A 22,862-nucleotide genomic window follows, 5' to 3' on the forward strand; every position below is an offset into this window, starting at 1 on the left:
TGCGAAGAGTCTGGTTTTAGATTGGCAGACCGTGACGATGATTAATTTTTTATGATGTTCCGGGTTGTAGAGGGATTGTTTCTTTAACGAGAAATGTCTTTTAGGGGCAGATGTAGTCACCTGTTGATCACGTGATTTGTAGACACTGAGACGCGGTTAAAATTTATGACACCAGCAGCGGCGCTCATGTTGGTACGACAAGTGCGGCTTTATATTTAGATTAAAATTATATTTAATTTTATATGTCAAAATAATATTTCGGACATATTTCGGCCAAATTCAACTGTTTAAAATTCAGGAATAGACCCCAAGCATACACCTATGGAAACTGACCCTGCTACCGTCTTCGCTAAAAGTGCTCCGCAAATTATACTCAAATGTACATTCATTTGTAAAAGGCCTCAGCTACGCCCCTGTTAAGACGCTTATGTTTTGAATCTGGTAGTGGTATTTTAATAAATTAAATCATAACATTCATTCAGTTAATTTGTCCAGATCCCCGACGGTCAATTTCTGACGCGACTGCCTTCAGACAAGGGGGGCGCCATGTTTCTTTGTAGGAGCGGTCCTCATGCAACAGGTTCTACTACACCAAATCAGAATCAGTCGTTCAACAAGCAGTTTTCGCAGATTGAATCATCTGGCAGCTGTGATTGGATGATTTTGGGTAATGTTATTATCTCTTTAAATGTACATTCATCAAGTAATTAAAACTGACCATGTTTTCCTATATCTAGTGCTGTCTTTTTCAAAATGATGACTTATGCTGATTGTGACACCAGATATTTTCAAGTAGGTGACATTTGGTGCGGAACTGGGGGTGGTGTGTTTAGCTTCCTGTACTCGGAAAAAGAGCTGGCTGAGCTTGTCATGTTTTTTGGGTTTTCATTGCTGCTCCAAGGCCAAACTTTCAAACACTGTTGAATGCTTAGTTATTTAAAAAAATATAACGTTACTATGGAAGTCTATGGGAAAACATTGAAATGTTGAGACGAGTACTTGTGGCTTGTTACAGTCATGAAAGAAATGTGTAATTTCATTGGACGTCTATTATCAGGGTCGTGCCATTCATATATATTCGTGACCAACTCGTGTTATTCCGGGACAAGCCGAATAGCGACTCGTGCCCCTCTCGTGGCCATTTTTGCAACCGGGTTCCGTCTTAGCGCAAACGGGCATACCTAAAACAATTGTCAACTCCTTGCGAGATGGTTCACATATATTTCCCCATATACCATTTATATTTCAGATGCAATTAAAAGCACATCAGGACATGCGAAATTATACAGTATGATTGAACACAATTAACTGTGTCATGGATATATTTTAGATGCAAGACATATGTAAAAACAGAAATTATTTCTGAGGGATTCTTTGACAAAGAACTTGATATGATACGCGCATTCTGATTGGTTTGTCGTATTTTCGCACATAACATTCATCGAGTCTTCTTGCAGGTTACGGAAAGAGGCGAGTGGTGACGAATGATTTAAATATACCCAAGGTAGCGTAAGATTGGAGGCTATACATTACAATAGAATAAAGATGTAATGTACTTGATAATCGAGGATGTATGGGATGCTGATGCAACTGAAGTACAGTAAACTACGGTTATAACGAACTCGAAGGACCACTGATTTAAGTACATAATAACCGTAGTTCGTTATAAGCATATATACGACAAAGTTCGTTATATCAGTCAGTTTGTTATATGCGTGTTCGTTATAACCGTAGTTTACTGTATGTTGATTAAACGTATGATTCTGGTTTAAAAGAGCAGTTAAAAACCACGCACGATCAGAGAAAACAGATTGTCGCATCATTGGCTCCAAACGCCCTTAATCTGTGTTTCTATTACCACTGATTACAGCTCTGCAAATACGTTCCTCACTAAACGCTCTCTGAGATCCCCCGAGCTATGCATTTTGGGCTCATTGTGATAAATCTTTGATATTGTTTGTGTGTTCTTTGACGCTGTTACACAAACACATAACTGTCAAATATCGTGAGAACTGGGAGTAAAGTAGAGATGGATTATTTCTGTCGAAGGGGAGCAGACATCAGCAATCTTTCACGCTGTAATAATACCGACCCTTGGCGCGTTTTAAACATTTGTGTATATCGCACTCTTGATCTAACGGTAATCTCTGACAGGGCCATGTGATTGCACATCGATTAAGTCGATGATATCTGTGATTAGACTGGCGGTGTGGTTTTCAAGGATGCACAGTGTGGTAAGTGTGAGGTTAAACGACAGGGCGATTGGTATTGCGCTACCGACTTTAACCATGTAGTTATGCTAATGAAAAACTCATTTTTTCCATAATCACAAGAAATATCTGCTAAACTTAGAGTGCGTTGTACGTTTCGACTCTATCGCATCTTCATGAATCACTATTTAGAATGATACCAAGTGTTACCGAAACGGTAAGCGTCTCCTGCACCATCAGTGGCACCCGTCACAAACACATGCAAAGGCAAGTCAAATGTTCACTCGAACAAACATGGGAACATGGCCTCCACATGTCTACCATAAAGGAATTGATTGGATTATTGGTGATGGTGGTGAGGATGGGAGTGGAACTGGATAAATTGTTCCCCAAGCCCAAGAAAAGAAAGTTTCTTCTTGTCAGTCACATGCTAGATATTCTGAATTAAAAAAAAGCATTCGTCACCCCTCGCCCCTTTCCGTAACCGGCAAGAAGACCCTATTGATGAAAGTTGTGTGCGAAAAAACGACAAACCAATCAGAATGCGCGTATGACCTCCAGTAAGCAGGAATAATTTCCTATTTTCCATAGATACAGATACATGTGTTCAATCATACTGTAGAATATGCTTGGTTCCAATCTGGAATGTATATGATGTATGGGGGGATATATGGGGGGAAATACACGCGAATCATTCGGCAACGAGTTGACAAATCGTTTAGCTATGTCCGTTTGCGCTTAGACTGAACCCGGTCGCAAAAGTGGTGCACGAGTCGCTATTCGGCTTGTCCCGGAGTAACACGAGTTGGTCACCAAGAAAAACAACAACACTCTGTCTATAACTAAACTCCCAAACGCCATGGGTCTCTCATGTTTCAAATAGGCCCGTGGGTTTTTCCCAAAGTCCTATTCGAGTTATAAGAGCCGACTAATGAGTATTGGATGGTTACAATGTCTGACCTGGCTGGTTGTCTACCACTTTGCATCGATATGACCAAACAGTAGTTTCCTGTCCGAGGCATGATTAATGACTGGCCGCCGTGATTCACTGGTTGCGGCATAAAACAACAATCACTTACGCCATTATGTCTTGTTCATAATCCAAGATGGTATGGATAATCATTCCACTTTTCGTTGGAACCTTCATTATTGGTACGACCCGTGAAGATCCGGGGTAGACAACCCATGCTTCGCCTAAAAGGCGACTATGCTTGTCGTAAGAGGCGACTAACGGGATCGGGTGGTCAGGCTCGCTGACATGGTTGATGCATGTCATCGTATCCCAATGATCGTTGCTCATGTCTTCAATCACTGGATTGTCTGATACAGACTCGATTATTTACAGACCGCCGTCATATAGCAGGAATATAGCCGAATGCGGCGTTAAACAACAAACAAATAAACAAATCATTATTGATATCGTTACACAATGTCATTTGGGAGCTGCGTCTATTAATTGTGTCCAAGGTATAGAGACTTCACGCTTTGTTTGCAAGGCCGTAGTTAACTTTTTTTTGACATGGGGCAAATATTTGTACAAGTATCACTTGTCCCCAACTTGTATTTTCATTATTCAAATAAAGCTGTTTTCTATAAAAAAATAATCCTTTTGGATGATAAGTAAATTCTCACCCTCGTGTCTTTTGATATAAAATATATCAACAAGGCAAACCTAAAAGATTTTTACACTTTTATCAACTCTCAAAAGGGTGAGATTCTCCACATGCCGCATATTTGATCGATTTTACATATAATGTGATCAGAATATTAGATAAATTCTGTGTAAGTTTCCTTCAACAAATATGCTAAATACTACACTTTACCACAACTGTTGTACAGCGTGTCCTTGAGTCCCTGCTAAAGGTTATAACTAATACATAGTATACAACATTCGGGATTCCATTATACGATGTGGTCGTATTCCGCATCTGATTGAGCCATCAATTCCCTGATATTCTGCCTCTTTAGTATGCAGCGCCACAGCACAAGTCTATAGCAACTAGACAAATAGACAATCACAAATATCTATACGGTTTATTGTGATGCCTCTACGTCTGTGCATTCGAGGATCAGTTACTGATCACACACATAGACAGGGCGAAAACAGCTTTTTTATTACTTGTGCAAATATGCCGTATTCTAGATCCCCAGAACATGCAAATAGAACCACGTTCCTCATCACTCTATCAAGTTCTGCGATTGTGCAACAATCTACACAATCCAGTTACACAAGTATTTCAGTAATAGCTTTGTGTTAATATGCAGAAACCAGTTTCAGATAAAGCCGAGTGTGTAATTATTTTTGTGATATTGAGTATATTCTTTACGCCGCTTTTAGCAATATTCTAGCAATATCACGGCGGGGGACACCAGAATTGGGCTTCACACATTGTACCCATGTTGGGAATCGAACCCGGGTCGTCGGCGTGACGAGCGAACGCTTTAACCACTAGGCTACCCGACCGCCCCTATATTTTTGTGATAAATATCATTTCATAATAACAGTACACTTCATGTATATAAAAAAATCCAGCAATAAACGGAAATGAGTGAGCTTCTCACGGATCTTTATCTTTCTCAAATTATGTTTTGATATTTGAAGAGTCTGACTTATTCTACGCTGCTACCTTTAACATTTTGATACATTACATTATCAATTTTATAAGGTCACGGTGACCGAAATGAAATGCTTGCATTTTCAATTAAAGCAAAGAAATCCACTATACTTTGTTAGCGATAGTAAATTGAAAGGATGCAATTTACGAGTTTTCAAAGAACATGAAATACTCAATGGTTCAAAGCTGGTTCACATCGCAAATATTTCAGTCACAAGATAATTATAATGCTTGCTGGGCACGTCAATCAAAACATGCAAGGCGCTTTCGTATTCAATACAAACAACCTATAGGTAACAACGGGGTGTTTCTTCTTCAATGTGGGTCAAGCTTTTCAAATAGCAATCACGTGTACGGAGTCTCGCTACAGACAAAGGTTTCCTTTAATATTAATATCGGACTTACGCGAGTGAATTTGTTTCACAGCCATGTAACGACTATCGTAAAGGGTTCAGTCTAGTCAGGGAGAGTGGTTGATGTCATGAGCACCGACGGCCGATCAGTGTCACAGCTAGATAACGCATTATTACCACCCGATCGTCATTAGTCGGTTCTTGCGACAAGCCTTAAACAGGGACCTATTCTGCAGCGTGTACTGTTAACGTTAAACCTTGTTACAAGGGGCGGTCGGGGAGCCTAGTGGTTAAAGCGTTCGCTCGTCACGCCGAAGACCCGGGTTCGATTCCCGACATGGGTACAATGTGTGAAGCCCATTTCTTGTGTCCCCCGCCGTGATATTGCTAGAATATTGCTAAAAGCGGCGTAAAACTATACTCACTCACTGTTACAAAACACACATGGTTAATGAACAAATAGATCAGCGAATTCCAAATGAGTTATTTCACCTGAAGAATGTCTGTCAAATAGGCAATACTTCCATCAAAAGAACGCGCGTACAGAATAAAACCCTTTTTACGCTGAGGAAACATGTGATAAAAATAGTTTTCAAGAATCATTAGAAATACATCATCCGCCAGTATCGACGTCTCAGAGATAAGCAGAGATTATTCTCTTATGACAAAATACTTTCCTAAAAAATACTTACATCAACATGTTTTGAAAACATACAAAAACACGTTTTAGTGTCGAAACTGGAGCCACTGAATTTCCCTGATCTCTTACAGTATCTTGACAGTTTTGAATCCAAGTTAAAATATTGATTCAACGAATCAGATTCCACTCTTGCGATAAAATGCTTTTAAGTGCGATATCTCCAACATTCATAAGGCCATGCAGTTGAGACGAGCAAAGCTCTCGACAAGAGAAAATCCCAGGCTTAGACACCCGATACACCCTCTCATCCTTGGGTTGAACTGCTGTCTGTCAGACCTCGGCCCAAGCGCTGCTTTAGGGTTAGGATTTCAAACTCTGGGCTGACTTGAGAGGGTCGGGAAGTCTTGAGAATAAATTGTGACCGTTGAATAATAATTATCATCTTACCTCACGGTGTTGAAGAGTCTCAGATACCCTTGGTGATTAGGAGTGATTTATGGGTTAGTCCAGTGGATTGGGAAACGTCGTAATTGACTCTCAAAGTCGGAGTTGTTTGTTGAAAGTATGTTTGTAGTATTTTATCCGGATCTACATTTCAAGAAGGATTTGAAGAATGTGATTGAGGAGTGGTTTATGGAATTTCCAAATGCTCAAATCGCGACATGAAGTATATTGTATTAGAACAAGTAGAGACAAATATTTGTCTGCATTGTTAAAGGAGGGACATGTCAGATCTGACAGCTTAATTAACCCACAACTGAAGTCATCGTGACCTGTCGTTTTTTTCATGCACAATTACTCGTATGCAATATGTTTTGGGCCAAATCCAAACGTTGAAATACGTATAGCGTCTGCTATTTCTAAAAAGTCCCATTAATTCATTTATTGCCTTTTTTTACTTCACTGATGCTAATGAAGAACAGCCAAAGTTAGATAAATGCGTTATTATTGATTCATATCAATTAGATATTCATGAAATGATTGACAGTGTACAATCATATTGATGAAGATTGAGGAGCTCAAATTGGAAATCTGTTTTTTATCCATTAGCAATTTTCAAATGTTTCCATGGTGAATGGAACACCCCACGAGCATTCTTTGACGATTATGTTGCAAACGACATCTCTCATTATTATGTCAAAGAGTCGTGAATCTACATAGACTGTTGAACGTATTTGAATGGCGTCGAACACCATGGCGCCACATATCCAAACTTACCCATAAAACCAGAAACACATTCCCATAGTGTTTTTTCAATGTCTCGATACCACGATATTTACCCATAACAAGACGACCAAGAACTGATGACGAGGCTTATAGGCTTGACCTGGAATCACCTCTGATGTTTATGTCGTGCGTCAAGCCGTTAACTTGTCACACACAGCTTGACCAAGAGAGATGAAGTGCCCGTCTCCTTACTGATGCCAGCTACAGGCGTCACCGCCATCGGTCACTCTCAACTGGACACATACGCCTCTGACCACTTCAAGTTGCCTCCAGTTAAGCGTAGGTAATCAATGGGCTTACTGCATTAGATTAGCGGGACGGGGAGGTTGGTTGGGTGGTTGGTTGGTTTGTTCTTTAACGCCGCACTCAGCAATATTTCAGCTATATGACCAGTGCTTGCCATAAAAAGCGACTATGCTTGTGGTAAGAAGCGACCAACGGGATCTGGTGGTCAGGCTCGCTGACTTGGTTGATGCATGTCATCGTACCCCAATTGCGTGGATTGGTGCTCATGATGTCAATCACTGAATTGTCTGGTCCAGACTCGATTATTTACAGACCGCCGTCATATAGCTTGAATATTGCTGAGTGCGGCGTTTAGCAACAACAACAAAAACAAAGCCAATGTCTGGTATCCCTGTGAAAAAGTATATGAGTAATGTTAAAAGTGGAATAAACCCAACTCACTCACTCACTACATTGCCGGATCGGGTCGAGACTGCCAAGAGACTTGTGCAAGTCTAAGTGGAGATATAACACACTGGATCACCGAGGATGCCGTTGAACAACCTAAGAGACTACAGCACGCATTTATCATTGGATAGAGATGGACACCGTCCAGATTGGTCTTCAAGAACAGAACCTGTGAAGAGTCTGGCTCTTGTTTACTCCAACGGAAAATCAATTTCTGCAAGAAGAAAACCTATCTCCCTTGCACCCATTATTCGCATTTATAGACTTGGCCAGACCAACCTGCAATACCACCATTGGCAATAGTTTCTCATTTCAGAAATATTGTTTCCAAACTTGGAAACATATATGATAACACGCTTAACATGTTTAATCTGCAGTAACGCAAGTAACCCGTTAATCATATCACACGACACAACCATATGATAAACCTGAAATCAGTCCTCTCTAAAGCAATATGAAGCCACGAGAAGTAATTCAGTCAACAACGAACTCTTAAAAGCAAACCACAATCAATTTACTCAACTCAATCAATCTATTACAGTAATCCGACTGATTGGCTTCGAGTGAAGATTACTCGTATACCCCTGTTCCCTGCTCGACTGTGTGGAATCAATGAGCACCAGTTAGTGGTGCCTATTGACACAGTCATCGAGTATTTATAGTGTTTAAACTGCCACACCGTACCTACAAACGCGGTATTGATTCGATTGTAGGGGAGGGCGGCTGGTGGTTGAAGGTGTACACTTCGCGATGCTCAGATCCTGCAGCCTGTGACTGCCTGTGACTGCCTGCCGAGTGTTCTGCTTAGACCACGGGTTCCATGACTACAGTAGCGATGTCCTCTTTAGGACATTTACTAAATTTTGACTAAATGTTCTGCAGGGATTGCAAAGACTACAGTTATTATTGTCTCTTCTGGACATTCACCAACTGCCTGACGAGTGTTCTGCTAAGATGGTACATGACTTAATGACTACAGTTATGATTTTCTCTTTTGGACATTCACCAACTGCCTGACGAGTGTTCTGCTAAGATGGTACATGACTTAATGACTACAGTTATTATTGTCTCTTCTGGACATAGCCAACTGCCTGACGAGTGTTCTGCTAAGATGGTACATGACTTAATGACTACAGTTATGATTTTCTCTTTTGGACATTCACCAACTGCCTGACGAGTGTTCTGCTAAGATGGTACATGACTTAATGACTACAGTTATGATTTTCTCTTTTGGACATAACCAACTGCCTGACGAGTATTCTGCTAAGATGGTACATGACTTAATGACTACAGTTATTATTGTCTCTTCTGGACATAGCCAACTGCCTGACGAGTGTTCTGCTAAGATGGTACATGACTTAATGACTACAGTTATGATTTTCTCTTTTGGACATTCACCAACTGCCTGACGAGTGTTCTGCTAAGATGGTACATGACTTAATGACTTCAGTTATGATTTTCTCTTTTGGACATTCACCAACTGCCTGACGAGTGTTCTGCTAAGACGGTACATGACTTAATGACTACAGTTATGATTTTCTCTTCTGGACATAACCAACTGCCTGACGAGTGTTGTGCTAAGATGGTACATGACTTAATGACTGCAGTTATTATTTTCTCTTCTGGACATAGCCAACTGCCTGACGAGTGTTGTGCTAAGATGGTCCATGACGTAATGACTACAGTAATTATTTTCTCCTTTGGACATATCCAACTGCCTGACGATTGTTCTGCTAAGATGGTACAGGGGTCAATGACTACAGTTACTATTTTCTCTTCTGGACATAACCAACTGCTTGACGAGTGTTCTGCTAAGATGGTGCAGGGGTCAATGACTACTAGCCATGACATTTTCAAATCCTGCACTGTTTAATTTTCACAGGGGGTGGTCGGGTAGGCTAGTGGTTAAAGCGTTGGCTCGTCAAGCCGAAGACCCGGGTTCGATTACCGACATGGGTACAATGTGTGAAGCCCATTTCTGGTGTCCCCCGCCGTGATATTGCTGGAATATTGCTAAAAGCGGCGTAAAACCATACTCACTCACTCACTCATTAATGTTCCCAGACATTATGTTACTCTTCCGTCTGTGTTTCGGACAAGTGGACAGAGTTCAGTCACTGTGACGTCTACGTGTATATTCTACAGCATTCGATCAGTGTACGAAATTCCTTAATGACATTGGAATGTTTACCAAGTCTGCTTCAAGATGACAGCCTCATTCCTACCCTTGACAAAATGTGTGTAAAAATGTATGCCCGCAGGAAGTTGTTGTGCATGTAAATGCGTGCATGAGCTTGTATAATGATATGTCCGATACCACGTGAGCGCACGCGTGCATTTTATTACGCACACCCGATTGTGCATTTGGTATGTGCCTGTGTATGCTCTTTGTGCGTGCGGGTGTGTTGGTGTGTTTGTGTGAGTGTGTGTACGTGTGTGTGTGTGTGTGTCTTTTTAGTATGCATTGTGTTGTGTATTTTTTCATGACTTGCGATTAGTATTTTAATGGCATTATGGTTATGTCTTGTATGTTTTCATATTTATATGCCATCTTAAGACAAATAAACAATTACAGTAAACTACGGTTATAACGAACTCAAAGGGACTACTATTTTAGTTCGTTAAAACCGTAGTTCGTTATAAGCATATATACAGTATAACTACAGCAAATAGTCGGGACTAAAAAGTAAGTTCGTTATATCCGTCAGTTCGTTATAAGCGAGTTCGTCATAACCGTTGTTTACTGTATTATTATTATTATTATTATTACTATGGAATGCACTACGCTTATTTTGGGTTACACGTCGTCCTTTTGGGTCACCATGCGATGTGTTTCCCAGAGTACGTTGTGTAAATCGTCACATGGGAGATCCGCAGTGATCGTGTAAATACAACACCTCGCGTCAGCGTCCAGTGATCCACATTCGACATTGGCCATTCTGCTAAAACTCTTCGGTTGCTTAGGTTAGATCAGATATCTGCTTAAACGGTTAAAGGCGTTTCTAAGTGAGAAGACATTAAACTACGACTGGTATCGATGTTTTCAGGCATAATGGTTAACTAACACTCTTAATGTGGGGCCGAATTATACCATCATCACGTAACTAGGGATGATGGCGTATCGCTTGAGAAATGTTCTCTGTTGTCACTCCATTGTGCGTTCCCTAAAGGGTATTGTTGAACTAGCATCTGTTCCAAATGAGATACATGCCCTGTATTTGCTTAAAAATGTTGTGACAATTCAAATTCACTGATGCAGTCTCCTTGATTCCTTCCTGCACAAATCCGTTACTGTCATCACACAAGCAATATGGTTAACGTTTATGGCTCAGATGTCGAACCCTCTTCACTTTGATCCGCGTCATCACCACATAGGTCATCATTATCGCGACTGGAGCGTTCACTGGGGAATTATAGAATCCTTTTGAGGCTTGATATTAAAACATTTTCACAAATATTGTATGAGTCATGGTCTGATGTATGAGTAGGCCGCGATATCATGGTGGAAGGGCTGTATTCGGTTACAGTGGGTGGCTGGTCAAGCTACTCAGTGGTGTGGGTGTAATTTATCTATTTAAGTATTTATTTATTATTGAGGTGGGGGTTGGGGGTTGGGGGTTGAGGTATATTAAGGGTAGGAAATGAGTGTGTAAGGGGGGGGGGGGGGGGGGGTGTGTCACTGTCAGGAGATGATAGCGATTAGTGTGGGTGATTATCAAAGCTACTCAGTTGTAGGGGCAGTGAACGTTGGAAAAGGAACGGCTTATCAAAGGTTGCACACATTGAGGGTACGGGTGTGCCAAGCTTGTTAGTGATGGTGTACGTAAAGGGTACGGGTGTGCCAAGCTTGTTAGCTATGGTCGACATTAAGGGTACGGGTGTGCCAAGCTTGTTAGTGATGGTCAACATTAAGGGTACGGGTGTGCCAAGCTTGTAAGTGATGGTCAACATTAAGGGTACGGGTGTGCCAAGCTTGTTAGCGATGGTCGACATTGAGGGTACGGGTGTGCCAAGCTTGTCAGTGGGGCAGTGGTAAACGTAGAGGGTGAGAGTGGTCCTAACGGAGATTACGGGTTGGATATCCTGAGATGGTCTAAGCTTGTCAGAGTTGTTCAACATCAGAAATAGAGATTACCTAGGCCGGTTAACGTTGTTAGACATAATGTGGAGAGGTGGACAAGAATGGTAGACACGAAGCGTAAGCATGCACTAAGCTGGTCAGCGCGTGGACCAAACTAGTGGTAGTAGAACTATGGGTTAAGATGGCCCCAAATCGTCAATCGTGGTTTATATCAAGCCTGCGACCCCATCCACTCGTAAGTTGCTGAAGTAATAAGTTTGACGACCGACTGATCAATCACAAACTTGTCATGGTATACCTTCGGAATCAGGAGGTCAGACAATTTGTGCAGTTTCAATATCTGCCTTTTCGATACACCCCGAATAGACCTAATAAAGCCACTCAACCCTTAGGGAGTTACAACCACAAGGCCACTCCGTAGACAATCTCCGTTGCATGTATACACTGTCAATAGCGTTCCAACACTTAAAGGGGCGGTCGGGTAGCCTAGTGGTTAAAGCGTTCGCTCGTCACGACGAAGACCCGGGTTCGATTCCCGACATGGGTACAATGTGTGAAGCCCATTTCTGGTGTCCCCCGCCGTGATATTGCTGGAATATTGCTAAAAGCGGCGTAAAACCAAACTCACTCACCCACTCCAACACTTAAAACACTCAACGCACATCCTGTCAATATGTCGAAATAAACTTTGCAACATACGACCATCATTTCAACACCTTATCCCCATACGTTAAATTAATCTCAAGTACATGACTGACATACAAATGTTTATATTATCAGTCAAAGTTTACAAGGAACACGAAACCCTCCCCTTACCACCTGCCTCGAAGCGCCAATTAATCATGGAGATAAAAGCATGGCGGATAGCAAGCCCCTGTAATTTTAATTCATCGGGCTTTTTAACTCGACAAAACGTAATTGCAGTTTTCTAACTCCTCCCGACTACATTGTCACGTGTGGAGATAACATTGTATGGGGGACTTTAACGTACAATGATTCTTTTATAATTCTAAAAGTGTTTAAAACGTTTCGTCATTGACTTTGGGGTTCGCATTTGTTTCGCCCGTCCACACTCCAAGTGTTCAGAATAAACACAACCGTCGCAGACGTCTTTTTTTAGGATACGCACGGAATTATAATTGCACCCTTAGAATATTAAGTGAGTAGGTGTTATTAAAAATGAAGTTAATGGGGTTTAAACGTTTATGAGTGAGTGAGCTTTTACATTGCTCATAGTAGTACTAAAGCGATTTCACGACGGGGTTACAAATAAATTGTTCACACATTTTTTTGGTATCATTTTGGGTTCGTCGAGGCGGGCAAACGTTGATACTACGGGGCCATGTACGTGTTTGTGTTTACATGTAATCGATCAAGTTGGGGGCTGGGGGTAGCGTTGTGGTCACGCGGAAGACCCGGGTTCGATTCCTCACATGGGTACAATGTGTCAAGCCCCTGTTCCAGTGTCCCCCGCCGTGATATTGCTGGAATATTGCTAAAAGCGGCGTAAGACAACACTCAATCACTTTTGTATCAGGATACGTCAACTAGTGTTATAAAGTTTCTGATGTTTTGTTGAACGCTGCTGCAATATCCCTGCTATATCCAGACGGCCTTTAAATAATTGTGTCTGGACCAGACAAACCAGTGATTGGTACTACTAACAACCGTTTTTACATCTACTCCAGCAGCTATAAACATAGCTGAACTATTGATACAAGTGACGTTAAACAACATAAACTCATTCCTACATAGAATTGTTATGTCAGATATCGACACTCGCTTCTCTCGAAATCCGGGTAACTTGATACTCCAGTCGAGGGACTTCAAGCTTGTCGGACAGGGATAGTTGGCAAACAGTCAACACCCCTCTCAATGATTCAAATTGGGCTCTATCCCAGAAGGACACATATGGCTTTTCGTTTAATAAGCTGCTTCTGTTTCGAAGCACCATGCACGGAGAAATTACAATTAAATTTGCAGACTCCATTCCCTGGCGCTTCGAACACTTTTTCCCAGCACGAACAGAAATTTATTACGTGACATTGGAACTTGTTGTATCCACCGAGAACTGGACTATTTTCTTATTTCAAATCCAATTACGCTGATAAAGTCGTTGCACCAAATGGCCGGAGAGACGATACCGGCCATGACACCCAGCAAGACGAGAGCGACACCTTGCGGCAAGGAATAACAAGGGCGATAACCAGAATACAGCTCAAGGTGACGTGGACCTGGAGTATCGTCTAGACCCAATCATGAATCATTTATGGCGTCCTCAGCGATAGAAGATTACACACAGTCACACACTGTCAGGCCAGTGAAAGGAAATAACTATAACACCGGCGAAAAATAAATAAATAAATAAACAAATAAATAAATAATTGTTATATTCACAAACTTCACAATAAAACCAACAACAACACGCTTCAACATGAATTATTTACCTTACATTAACATTAAACTGCTGAAAGCGAAATTAAAAATGTACCTTACGGGTTCCGAATTATATAACGAAAAATCGATAAACCTTTCCTATCTATTTCACTCCAAGCAGGGTAATTGGAATTGATGCTTTCTTTGAGAAAATACACGGACCACAGTTAAAGCTTCAGTTTGTGTGATGGGAGGAATTTGATAAGAATTTTGTCAGTCATCCTCAAGGTTTCTGGAGGTCCAACTCTTGAAGACAGATGTCTGTATGGAATGTATATCCTTACGCCCAGCGCTGATCGATCGACTCGAGGGAGTACGGATATATACCTTCAATATCGGTCCTTTAATAAACCTATCCTGTGTCTTTCCCCGTACAAACCATGCAATTATGTCATAAAACTGCTGACAACGCGAAATGGTATTCAGTAATTGTGAATAGAGTAGGCTCTTTAGAGGGACATCGAGTCTGGGGTATAGCTCCCTGTATGGAACGAGCCGATCTCATGTTGGTTAATTCCGATACATTTACACTGATGGTCTGGTGATTTACATGTAAAATGATTGATTACCAATGTATTTTTGTACCTTCTGTGGAAATGAAGCTACTAGATAATCCGCTCGACTCTTGCCACCCTGGTTCACACATCTACCTGCTAGGCTAGGTGTTTGCAGACGTAAGCTTAATCACATTTGTTTTTAAATGTTGTGGGCAATGTACCAAAGACATTGTCGACATCGGATTTGAATTTCAATGGATCATTTCTTGGCTCTGTCGATGTTATTTTTCCGTGAAGGTCTGACGTTTTTTAATAATGTTTTCGCTAATGTCCCCATTAAAAAGCATCGTTGCCCAGCCGTCTCTCTCTCTCTCTCTCTCTCTCTCTCTCTCTCTCTCTCTCAAGAGAACAGAGATTTGGTAGACATAGCCAGTGGCGGACACTGACGCATCCCATGATATCCTTCTTATAGATACTGCTGCTGGTTGTAAGAAGATTTCACGCTCTTGTACGTCTGGACTGAGTATCTAATGCCACAGTGTACGGTGATACATCAGCATTACGCGATTACTGGAAACGAAGTTTCAGTTTGCAAATAGCAACAAGGCAACAGTATGATCTGTTCTGCATGTCGCACACCGAGTCTCGGTTGTCTAACATCTAAATGTCAAAATATGATTTTCATCATGTTTCACAAATGGACCAGACTAGAAGCACCTGTCCCAGAGGTTCCCCATGACCCATTTATGCAGAACTAAGACCATAAAATATTAATTATTAGATTTCCATTCAATTTTTTTCAAAAGCTTAATTGTTTGTTTATTTACCGCACTCAGCAATATTTCAGCTATATGACGGCGGTCTGTAAATAATAGAATCTGGACCAGATAATCAAGTGACTGACATATTAAGCATCAATTTACGCAATTGGGATGCATGCATCAACCAAGTCACAGAGCCTGACCACCCAATCCCAGTCGCCTCTTACAAGCATGGGTTGGGTTTAATGATGCTTCCACTATTAACATCGAACCGTACTCCCTATAGGTTCAATAAAATGAGTTTGTTTAAACGCTGCTTTTAACAGTAATCCAGGTAGAGCCCGAAGTGATGCAGGTCTCAGACGTTGCTGACAACCGAGAAACATAATCGGGTCGAACCGGGATTCGAACCCACAATCATAGGCTTCTTGTTTGCCCAAGGGACGTAACTCTGCACAGCGACTGCGGCGCCTTAGACGACTGGGCCACCCATGCTGCCTTTGGGTTCAATAACTGATGCTAGGGTGGTAAAATGAGTGAAGTTTTGCGGTGCTTTAGCAATATTTCGGCATTATCACGGCGAGGAACACAAGAAGTGGGCTTCACACAATGTGCCCATATGAGAATCGAACCCGGGTCTTCGACGTGACGAGCGAACACCTTAACCACTACCCCACTGCCCCTAGGGTGGTGGAAGGTGAGTTACCTATCAATAGCGAACAGTTTAGGATTCCAGTGATAATTATTATTTTTTCATTTATTACGACGACCTACATAAAGAGTTTATCAGGGGGTACTAATGTCACGTTCAGGGCTGTACCGTAGAAACATTCTGCCCTGAACATGGATGAAAACAAATGAAACATATGCATGGTGTTTATATGATGGAAATATTAATATTAATATAAATAAATATAAATATTAATTCAGTGACAGTTTCATAAATCATTTCACCGCTTGCCACGAACCATCGTTTTGCCATTGTTCTTCACATTTCCGTCCTTGTTGATTGTTTGCAAAACAGTTTTGCAATTTTACATTTTGAGAACCCTAGAGCAGCTCGATCACATATCCCCTTTGGTTACCAAACATGTTTGTTAGTGTTTGTGTCTCAAACAGTACAATTCAGTCAGCTATTTACCTAAACTTTTAAACCAGCGTTGCTGACAGTATCGTACACTTTTCAAAATTCATTGCACCTGTTCGCTAAAACGGGTATGCTAGGACGAAAATGAGGCACCCGTTTAACATTCCGTTTACATTTGTGAAGCTAATGGTGCACTTAACGTCCGATACGATCTATACGTGCTGTAGGGGCACAAGGCGTGGTTACCCTACACTTGACATCTAACACTTCAATGCCTGCCACATAATAAGAAAATGACACGCAAATGGACCAAGCGGGTAGACTTAGTTTACATATGCACCCGGTATAGAGTTCCCGGGGGACAGAGGGACACAGCGCTCGAGTCACATACCTGTTTATATAGGATTTATCAAGATTGGAATTATAGTTTCAGATAAAGATTAACCGAGTGAGTTTAAGTCCAAAGTCGGATTCAGCAGTGTTTAATTCTTTTAACATCTTAGCTTCTTTATGAAAGCCCGTTTTGATGCAGGTCTTAGACGTGTACTCGGGGCGGTCGGGTAGCCTAGTGGTTAAAGCGTTCGCTCGTCACGCCAAAGACCCGGGTTCGATTCCCGACATGAGTACAATGTGTGAAGCCCATTTCTGGTGTCCCCCGCCGTGGTATTGCTTGGATATTGCTAAAAGCGGCGTAAACCATACTCGCTCACTTAGGCGTTTACTACTTTGAGTACGGGTATGGGGATGTTAATTCGCGAGTAATGCCCCTAATGATGCAGATCTTACGTCTTAACAATTACGGTGAATCTAGAATCCAAACCCACATCGATTCTGAAAAGACTAAGGGGTGAAGATGCCCAGAACGGCTTGTGGCGCTTGGTCCACTGGGCCAATAAGGCTCTATAGATGGTTGATTTACAGAATTACGTACGGGCGTTGTTAGTTCGTTTATAAAGGTCATCGGTGATTTCCGGCGTTCTTCGGCAACCCCTGTGGGGCAAAATGAATCCCCAGTTCCTAAACGTCTGGCTTACTGGAATATTTCCAGGCCGCTAGGATTTAGAGTATTTGAACACAGGAACAGTTCTCACTGCTGCGCATAGTGTCGTTCACATACTCATTCCTCCTGACTGCGAGTGAGTGAGTCGCGTTTGACGCCGTTTTGAACAGACAGTATTTCAGTTATATCACGACGTGTCCGCTTGTGATGAGGTGATGGCCTTCACCGCTTTGGTGAAACCAACAAGCACGCATATGGTGCTGTCATACCTGGAAACATAATCAGGGCAAATCGGGATTCAAACTCAAGATAAGTAGTGTCTGGCACGCATAAGGGACACAACTCTGTATAGAACTTTCCGTATATCATTCGCAGAGGTCAAGGCCAGTTAGACGACGCTCTTGTTTAGCAGCGTAGGAGCAAAACACACACAAACAAATCACTTACGATATTTTCACCAAAGGCATTGCAAAAGTTGGCGTGCGGGGCTTTACGTAAGTGGAACTTACACATGGAACGCACAATCGAAACAAAACCAGTAGAATGAATAATGGCATGCCATGATAAGCATGTCGTGAAGTCTTATGAATATATACGCCAAGAAGATTAACTTACAGCTTACGGAGTCAGCAAACCTAAAATGTAGACAACAATACAGAATCCGTGACATCGTGCAGCGTAATAATACCAGAAAAGCCCCGCCCATTCTGTTATCAGCCAATCAGGAAACAGTAGTCTGTCAGTGGGAGAGGACTATTTTTTGGGTCATGGAAACCTGTTCGCATATCAAATGCCACAGAATCGCGTGCAATTAATTTATTCGACACCATCTCGACTGCGAGGTATGCATGCTGAATAACTTGTGAACGAACCCCGCTGTTAAATCGAAGCAGGCAGGAACTATTTTCTTACCTGCAGAAGGCGCGCAATGTCTCCACGTCGACGCCGCAGCACATCTTCCGCTGAGAGTACTGCATGTTCTGGTACTGGCTGCTGTAGTCTGTGAAGCAGCTATAAGCCTGCGATTTGACATCCTGGGGACATTCTCCCTTCACCCCACATACCACTGAAACAAACAACAACAACAATAAATAGACAGCTGATAGCGAGTGAGTTAAAATTTAACGTCGCAACGGCATTATTTCAGCCATATAGCGACGACAGCTGATAGACACGTTAGTATTCGAGGTGTTGTCTCAGTGTTTCGTGTCATGTCATTGGAACAACCTCGATTTTTATTGGTTAATCAGAAGTTTCAAATCTCAATAACATGATTGAAACTTCTCGTTTGGTTCCCTATCCAATTTTAGATAAAATACAGAATAAAGAACCTTTATCACAGTAATGTGTATACGCATGTCATTACATTTACCATAACAACTTTCATTAGAAACAAATGACCGTTAAAATCTATAACAAGCACGTGACCTTGACCTGTGGGTGCAAGGTCAAGGACACGTTGACACAAACGCGGTGTCCAGCAAACGGAGCAAAATCCATAAATTTGTAAAAGTGAAAATGGATGGGACAGGTTGTCCGGCATAAGAATCTCGTCCCACAAGATCGATTGACCTTCAGTAAGACACGCTGTCACCGCTAACACGTCCCTCTCGTTAACTCACGACAGAACAGGCGAAAATGTTTTAGCCGTAATTTAAAACAAAATATTTACGACCTTTGATGTAGGAAAAATAGAAAGAGGTGTACGCTTGCCAATTTTCCCCGTTGAGTGTTTACTGTGCGAGAACCTTGAAAGCACTAGCTTTTGATGTTGGCGGAAAAAACACTGTTAAACGTATAGTTGAATTACCCTCGCGGGTACTGTTCTTCCAAACAACTGCACATTCTCTTGTACGTCTTCCACTATCTACACCCTGTCTCTTGAAATATTCATTGGAAGGCCCCTCAAAAGCGAGTCTCAGGCCTAATTGATATGCATGACTGTACCGGTCTCACCAAAGTCTCTTTGATATCTCCGAAAGTCTGGCGGCACAACGAGTGTCTGTGAAAACTTCGCGCTTGGCGTTGAAATGGTGCGGAAGCGTTTTGAAATGCCTTGTGAACCGTTTCGTCATTAGGAACACCGGTTAAAAACAAAGTCAACCTGATTTAGTGTGGAGGTACTCTGGACGCCTGACGTCAAAACGTCACAGTGACGTGTGCAAGTTTACACCATACTACCGTTTGCTCATACTCGGGTACTCGGAAAACAGTCATAACAAAAATGCAGATGTGACGTCATTCTTGTAATGATTTTCACAGATAGGAGAAATATTTACTCAACACCATTGCTTCAATCTAGATTCAGAGCCAGTTTATTGCGATACTTTCAGTTGATGTTAAAAATTCAAAGGAACTGGCGATCTCGCAACACAAAGGACCCCGGACGCTTCGCATAGAACAGAGGTCTGTCGGGGAGCCTAGTGGTTAAAGCGTTCGCTCGTCACGCCGAAGACCCGGGTTCGATTCCCGACATGGGTACAATGTGTGAAACCCATTTCTGGTGTCCCCCGCCGTGATGTTGCTGGAATATTGCTAAAAGCCACGTAAAACTATACTCACTCACTCGCACAGAACAGGTTGGTGTTTGCGATCGCCACCAAGACACCAGTTATTATAGTGAAATAATAAAAACTGGAGCATGTATACACCGTCCAATCCCATCAAACGAACCCGTCGCTTCTCTGCTCCCAGTGACCTCCCTTTGACGCCGGTAGAGGGCGTTGTGGGGGTTATGGGGTGCAACAGAGGCACTATATCTCTGTCAGATCATATCCAGCGTCAAGATGGAACATGTCAAACTGGAAAGCCAGTTAAATCAATACGCTGGACTTTTTTTCAACAAGAATGTGATGCCTCTGCCCTTAACACTTCAGTAAACACAAGGCAGGATAAGAACCGCGAGATGGTGGAGGTGGTGAGCTGAGAGATGGAGCGAATCATAAGATGTTGATGTGAATGAAATACACCAGGTGTGAAAACAGATACAGCGAGAACAAAAGTACTCGATAAGGGCCGAAATGCCCGGTGATATGACCCTAATCGTGTTTATTTTATCCTTCTGTGTGTGAACATGCTTGTGTAGGGTAGAGGTGAACATGTTTCCTTATGTTAAAATCTCTGTGCCATCTTGGCAGGAATCAGATTGCCCTAGCAGATTACAGTATACTTAAACCTTCAGCCCGTCCTGAAGACATCACTGTGTCGTGGCTCGGCCTATGATATGGCAGTTGATGGTAAATACTTTCTAATCATGTGTTGTGATATTGATAATTACTGTAATAAATCAGGCAGTGTCTGCAACATGAAGACCGACTCCCTTCTTGTCTTTTAATCCGAATACACGTATAAAATAGCACCTGCACATTCCGGTGAGTGAGTGAGTATGGTTTTACGCCGCTTTTAGCAATATTCCAGCAATGTCACGGCGGGGGTCACCAGAAATGGGCTTCACACATTGTACCCATGTCGGGAATCGAACCCGGGTCTTCGGCGTGACGAGCGAAGTTTTGACCACTTGGCTCCCCGACCGCCCCTTGTAACAAGGTTTAACGTTAACAGTACACGCTGCAGAATATGTCCCTGATTAAGGCTAGTCGCAAGAACCGACTAATGACCATCGGGTGGTAACAATGTGTTATCTAGCAGTATCATTAGCAGTATTTGATACGGAGCGTGACGCATAGCAATCCTCGCAATGTGTTGCAGAGTTGCGTCCCCTAGATGAGCAAGGATATTATACCCAAAGGCTCGAATGTAAGATACCGCTCTGTAACAAGCACTAGTCTGACAGCATCATATCCATGCGACCTGCAACACATTGCCCGTTCATTCTAACTTATTTGACACGCCATGATATAACCGAACAGCTGTTCAAAGGCACATTGACACTCAAGTCTAATATAGTGATTGACATCATGAGCATCGATCGACGCAGTTGGGAAACGATGACATGCATCAACCAAGGCAGCGAGCCTGATCACGCGATCCCGTTAGTCGCCTCTTGCGATGTATTCGACTCCCCCAAGAACATGTACAAGGTATAAAGAGGGACTGCTGTCTGTTTTCAGCACAGACGTTGTTGTTTGTGCTTTTAACAAATTTTCTCCATTAGCTGCTAACCATTAGCTGCTAACCTTTAGCTGCTAGGCTGAGAACCACTTTGTCTCTCTCCCAGACCCGAAACATGAAGTGAAAAATGAATCCAACTCAAGACTATATTGCCTCAGTATTGTTATGGGTACCATTGTAATTTTCCTTTTTATGGAATGACAGATTAACTTTATTAATATGAAAGAATAGAGTGTTCCTTAACTTCTTTTGAGTAGAATACATTCTTAAATAAGATAAAAAAAATTCTGGGACTAAATGTTAGCCAATTAACCATCTAGAAACGCGTTAGCAGATAAATCAGACAGTTTCATAATGGTATCATTAATATTCGCTGGGACTGCCGATTTGTCCGTGCATATTCCCCCTTTAACTGTACATAAAATGATGATATTCGGTTATGCTTGTTTTCCTGTCGTTTCAAGAAAACCAAAACCAAATTCATCATGATCAAGAAAGCCCTGCACACTGTCAATGGTAATTACAGCCTCTCTTCTTTCATGTAGTCCCTGATGCTATTTACATAGCCAAGATGGTGTTTTTCCCATGCTGCAAAGTAGCTATTTTCCCCATTTGCCATCGCCTTATGGTGCCTAAAACGACAGATACATCACATTCCAAAGATACGTCAAAACAAGGAGATGAAACTTATTTCTGTACATGAACTAACACAGCATCGCCGCCTCCGCCACAAGGTGTGGTACCGCTGATTGAAAAAACTCCCACTTCAATTGAACCGGAACTACCTTTCATGTTCTTCCGCATTCACAGTCACGGAGCAAATTCCAGGTCACGCGCCATTGGCTTGTTTCATACGTGATACACCAATACAATTCTTTGACAAATATACCATTCCCGCTGAAAAGCCGCAAAATAAATCACGGGGCAAGTACGGAGCACGGTAGGGGAAAGGAAAATATTATGAAAGCTCGTTTGCTGGGGTCGTAAACTGAAAATAAAAACCGCAGGCTTTAGCAGAAGATGAAGTCGGTTTTCACGTGGCCCGTCTAAATGCTTCAGAGAATTGGAATCGGTTACCAATCTAGTTTTTCAAGAAAGGGGTCGTTTTACAGTATTTAGACTTCCTCTGCTAATAGAGCATGTTCGAACAACGATACATGCAAGGTTTAGATGAAACAGATCGCTCGCTCA

The 22,862-nt window shown here is 42.0% G+C and overlaps 1 protein-coding gene across 1 annotated transcript in view; it reads right to left on the bottom strand.

Moving 5' to 3' along the window:
* The window catches only part of LOC139444959 (uncharacterized), a 150,365-nt gene that overhangs the window by 34,437 nt on the left and 93,066 nt on the right, over positions 1-22,862 (bottom strand). Inside the window, exon 2 of the mRNA XM_071225989.1 lies at positions 18,513-18,666. Within this exon, the coding sequence (XP_071082090.1) occupies positions 18,513-18,666 (154 nt within the window). The remainder of the gene's footprint in view (positions 1-18,512; positions 18,667-22,862) is intronic.

This window comes from Haliotis cracherodii, unplaced genomic scaffold, assembly GCF_022045235.1.
Source record: "Haliotis cracherodii isolate W230 unplaced genomic scaffold, xgHalCrac1.p SCAF_6, whole genome shotgun sequence".
In the NCBI taxonomy this organism is placed as follows: domain Eukaryota; kingdom Metazoa; phylum Mollusca; class Gastropoda; order Lepetellida; family Haliotidae; genus Haliotis; species Haliotis cracherodii.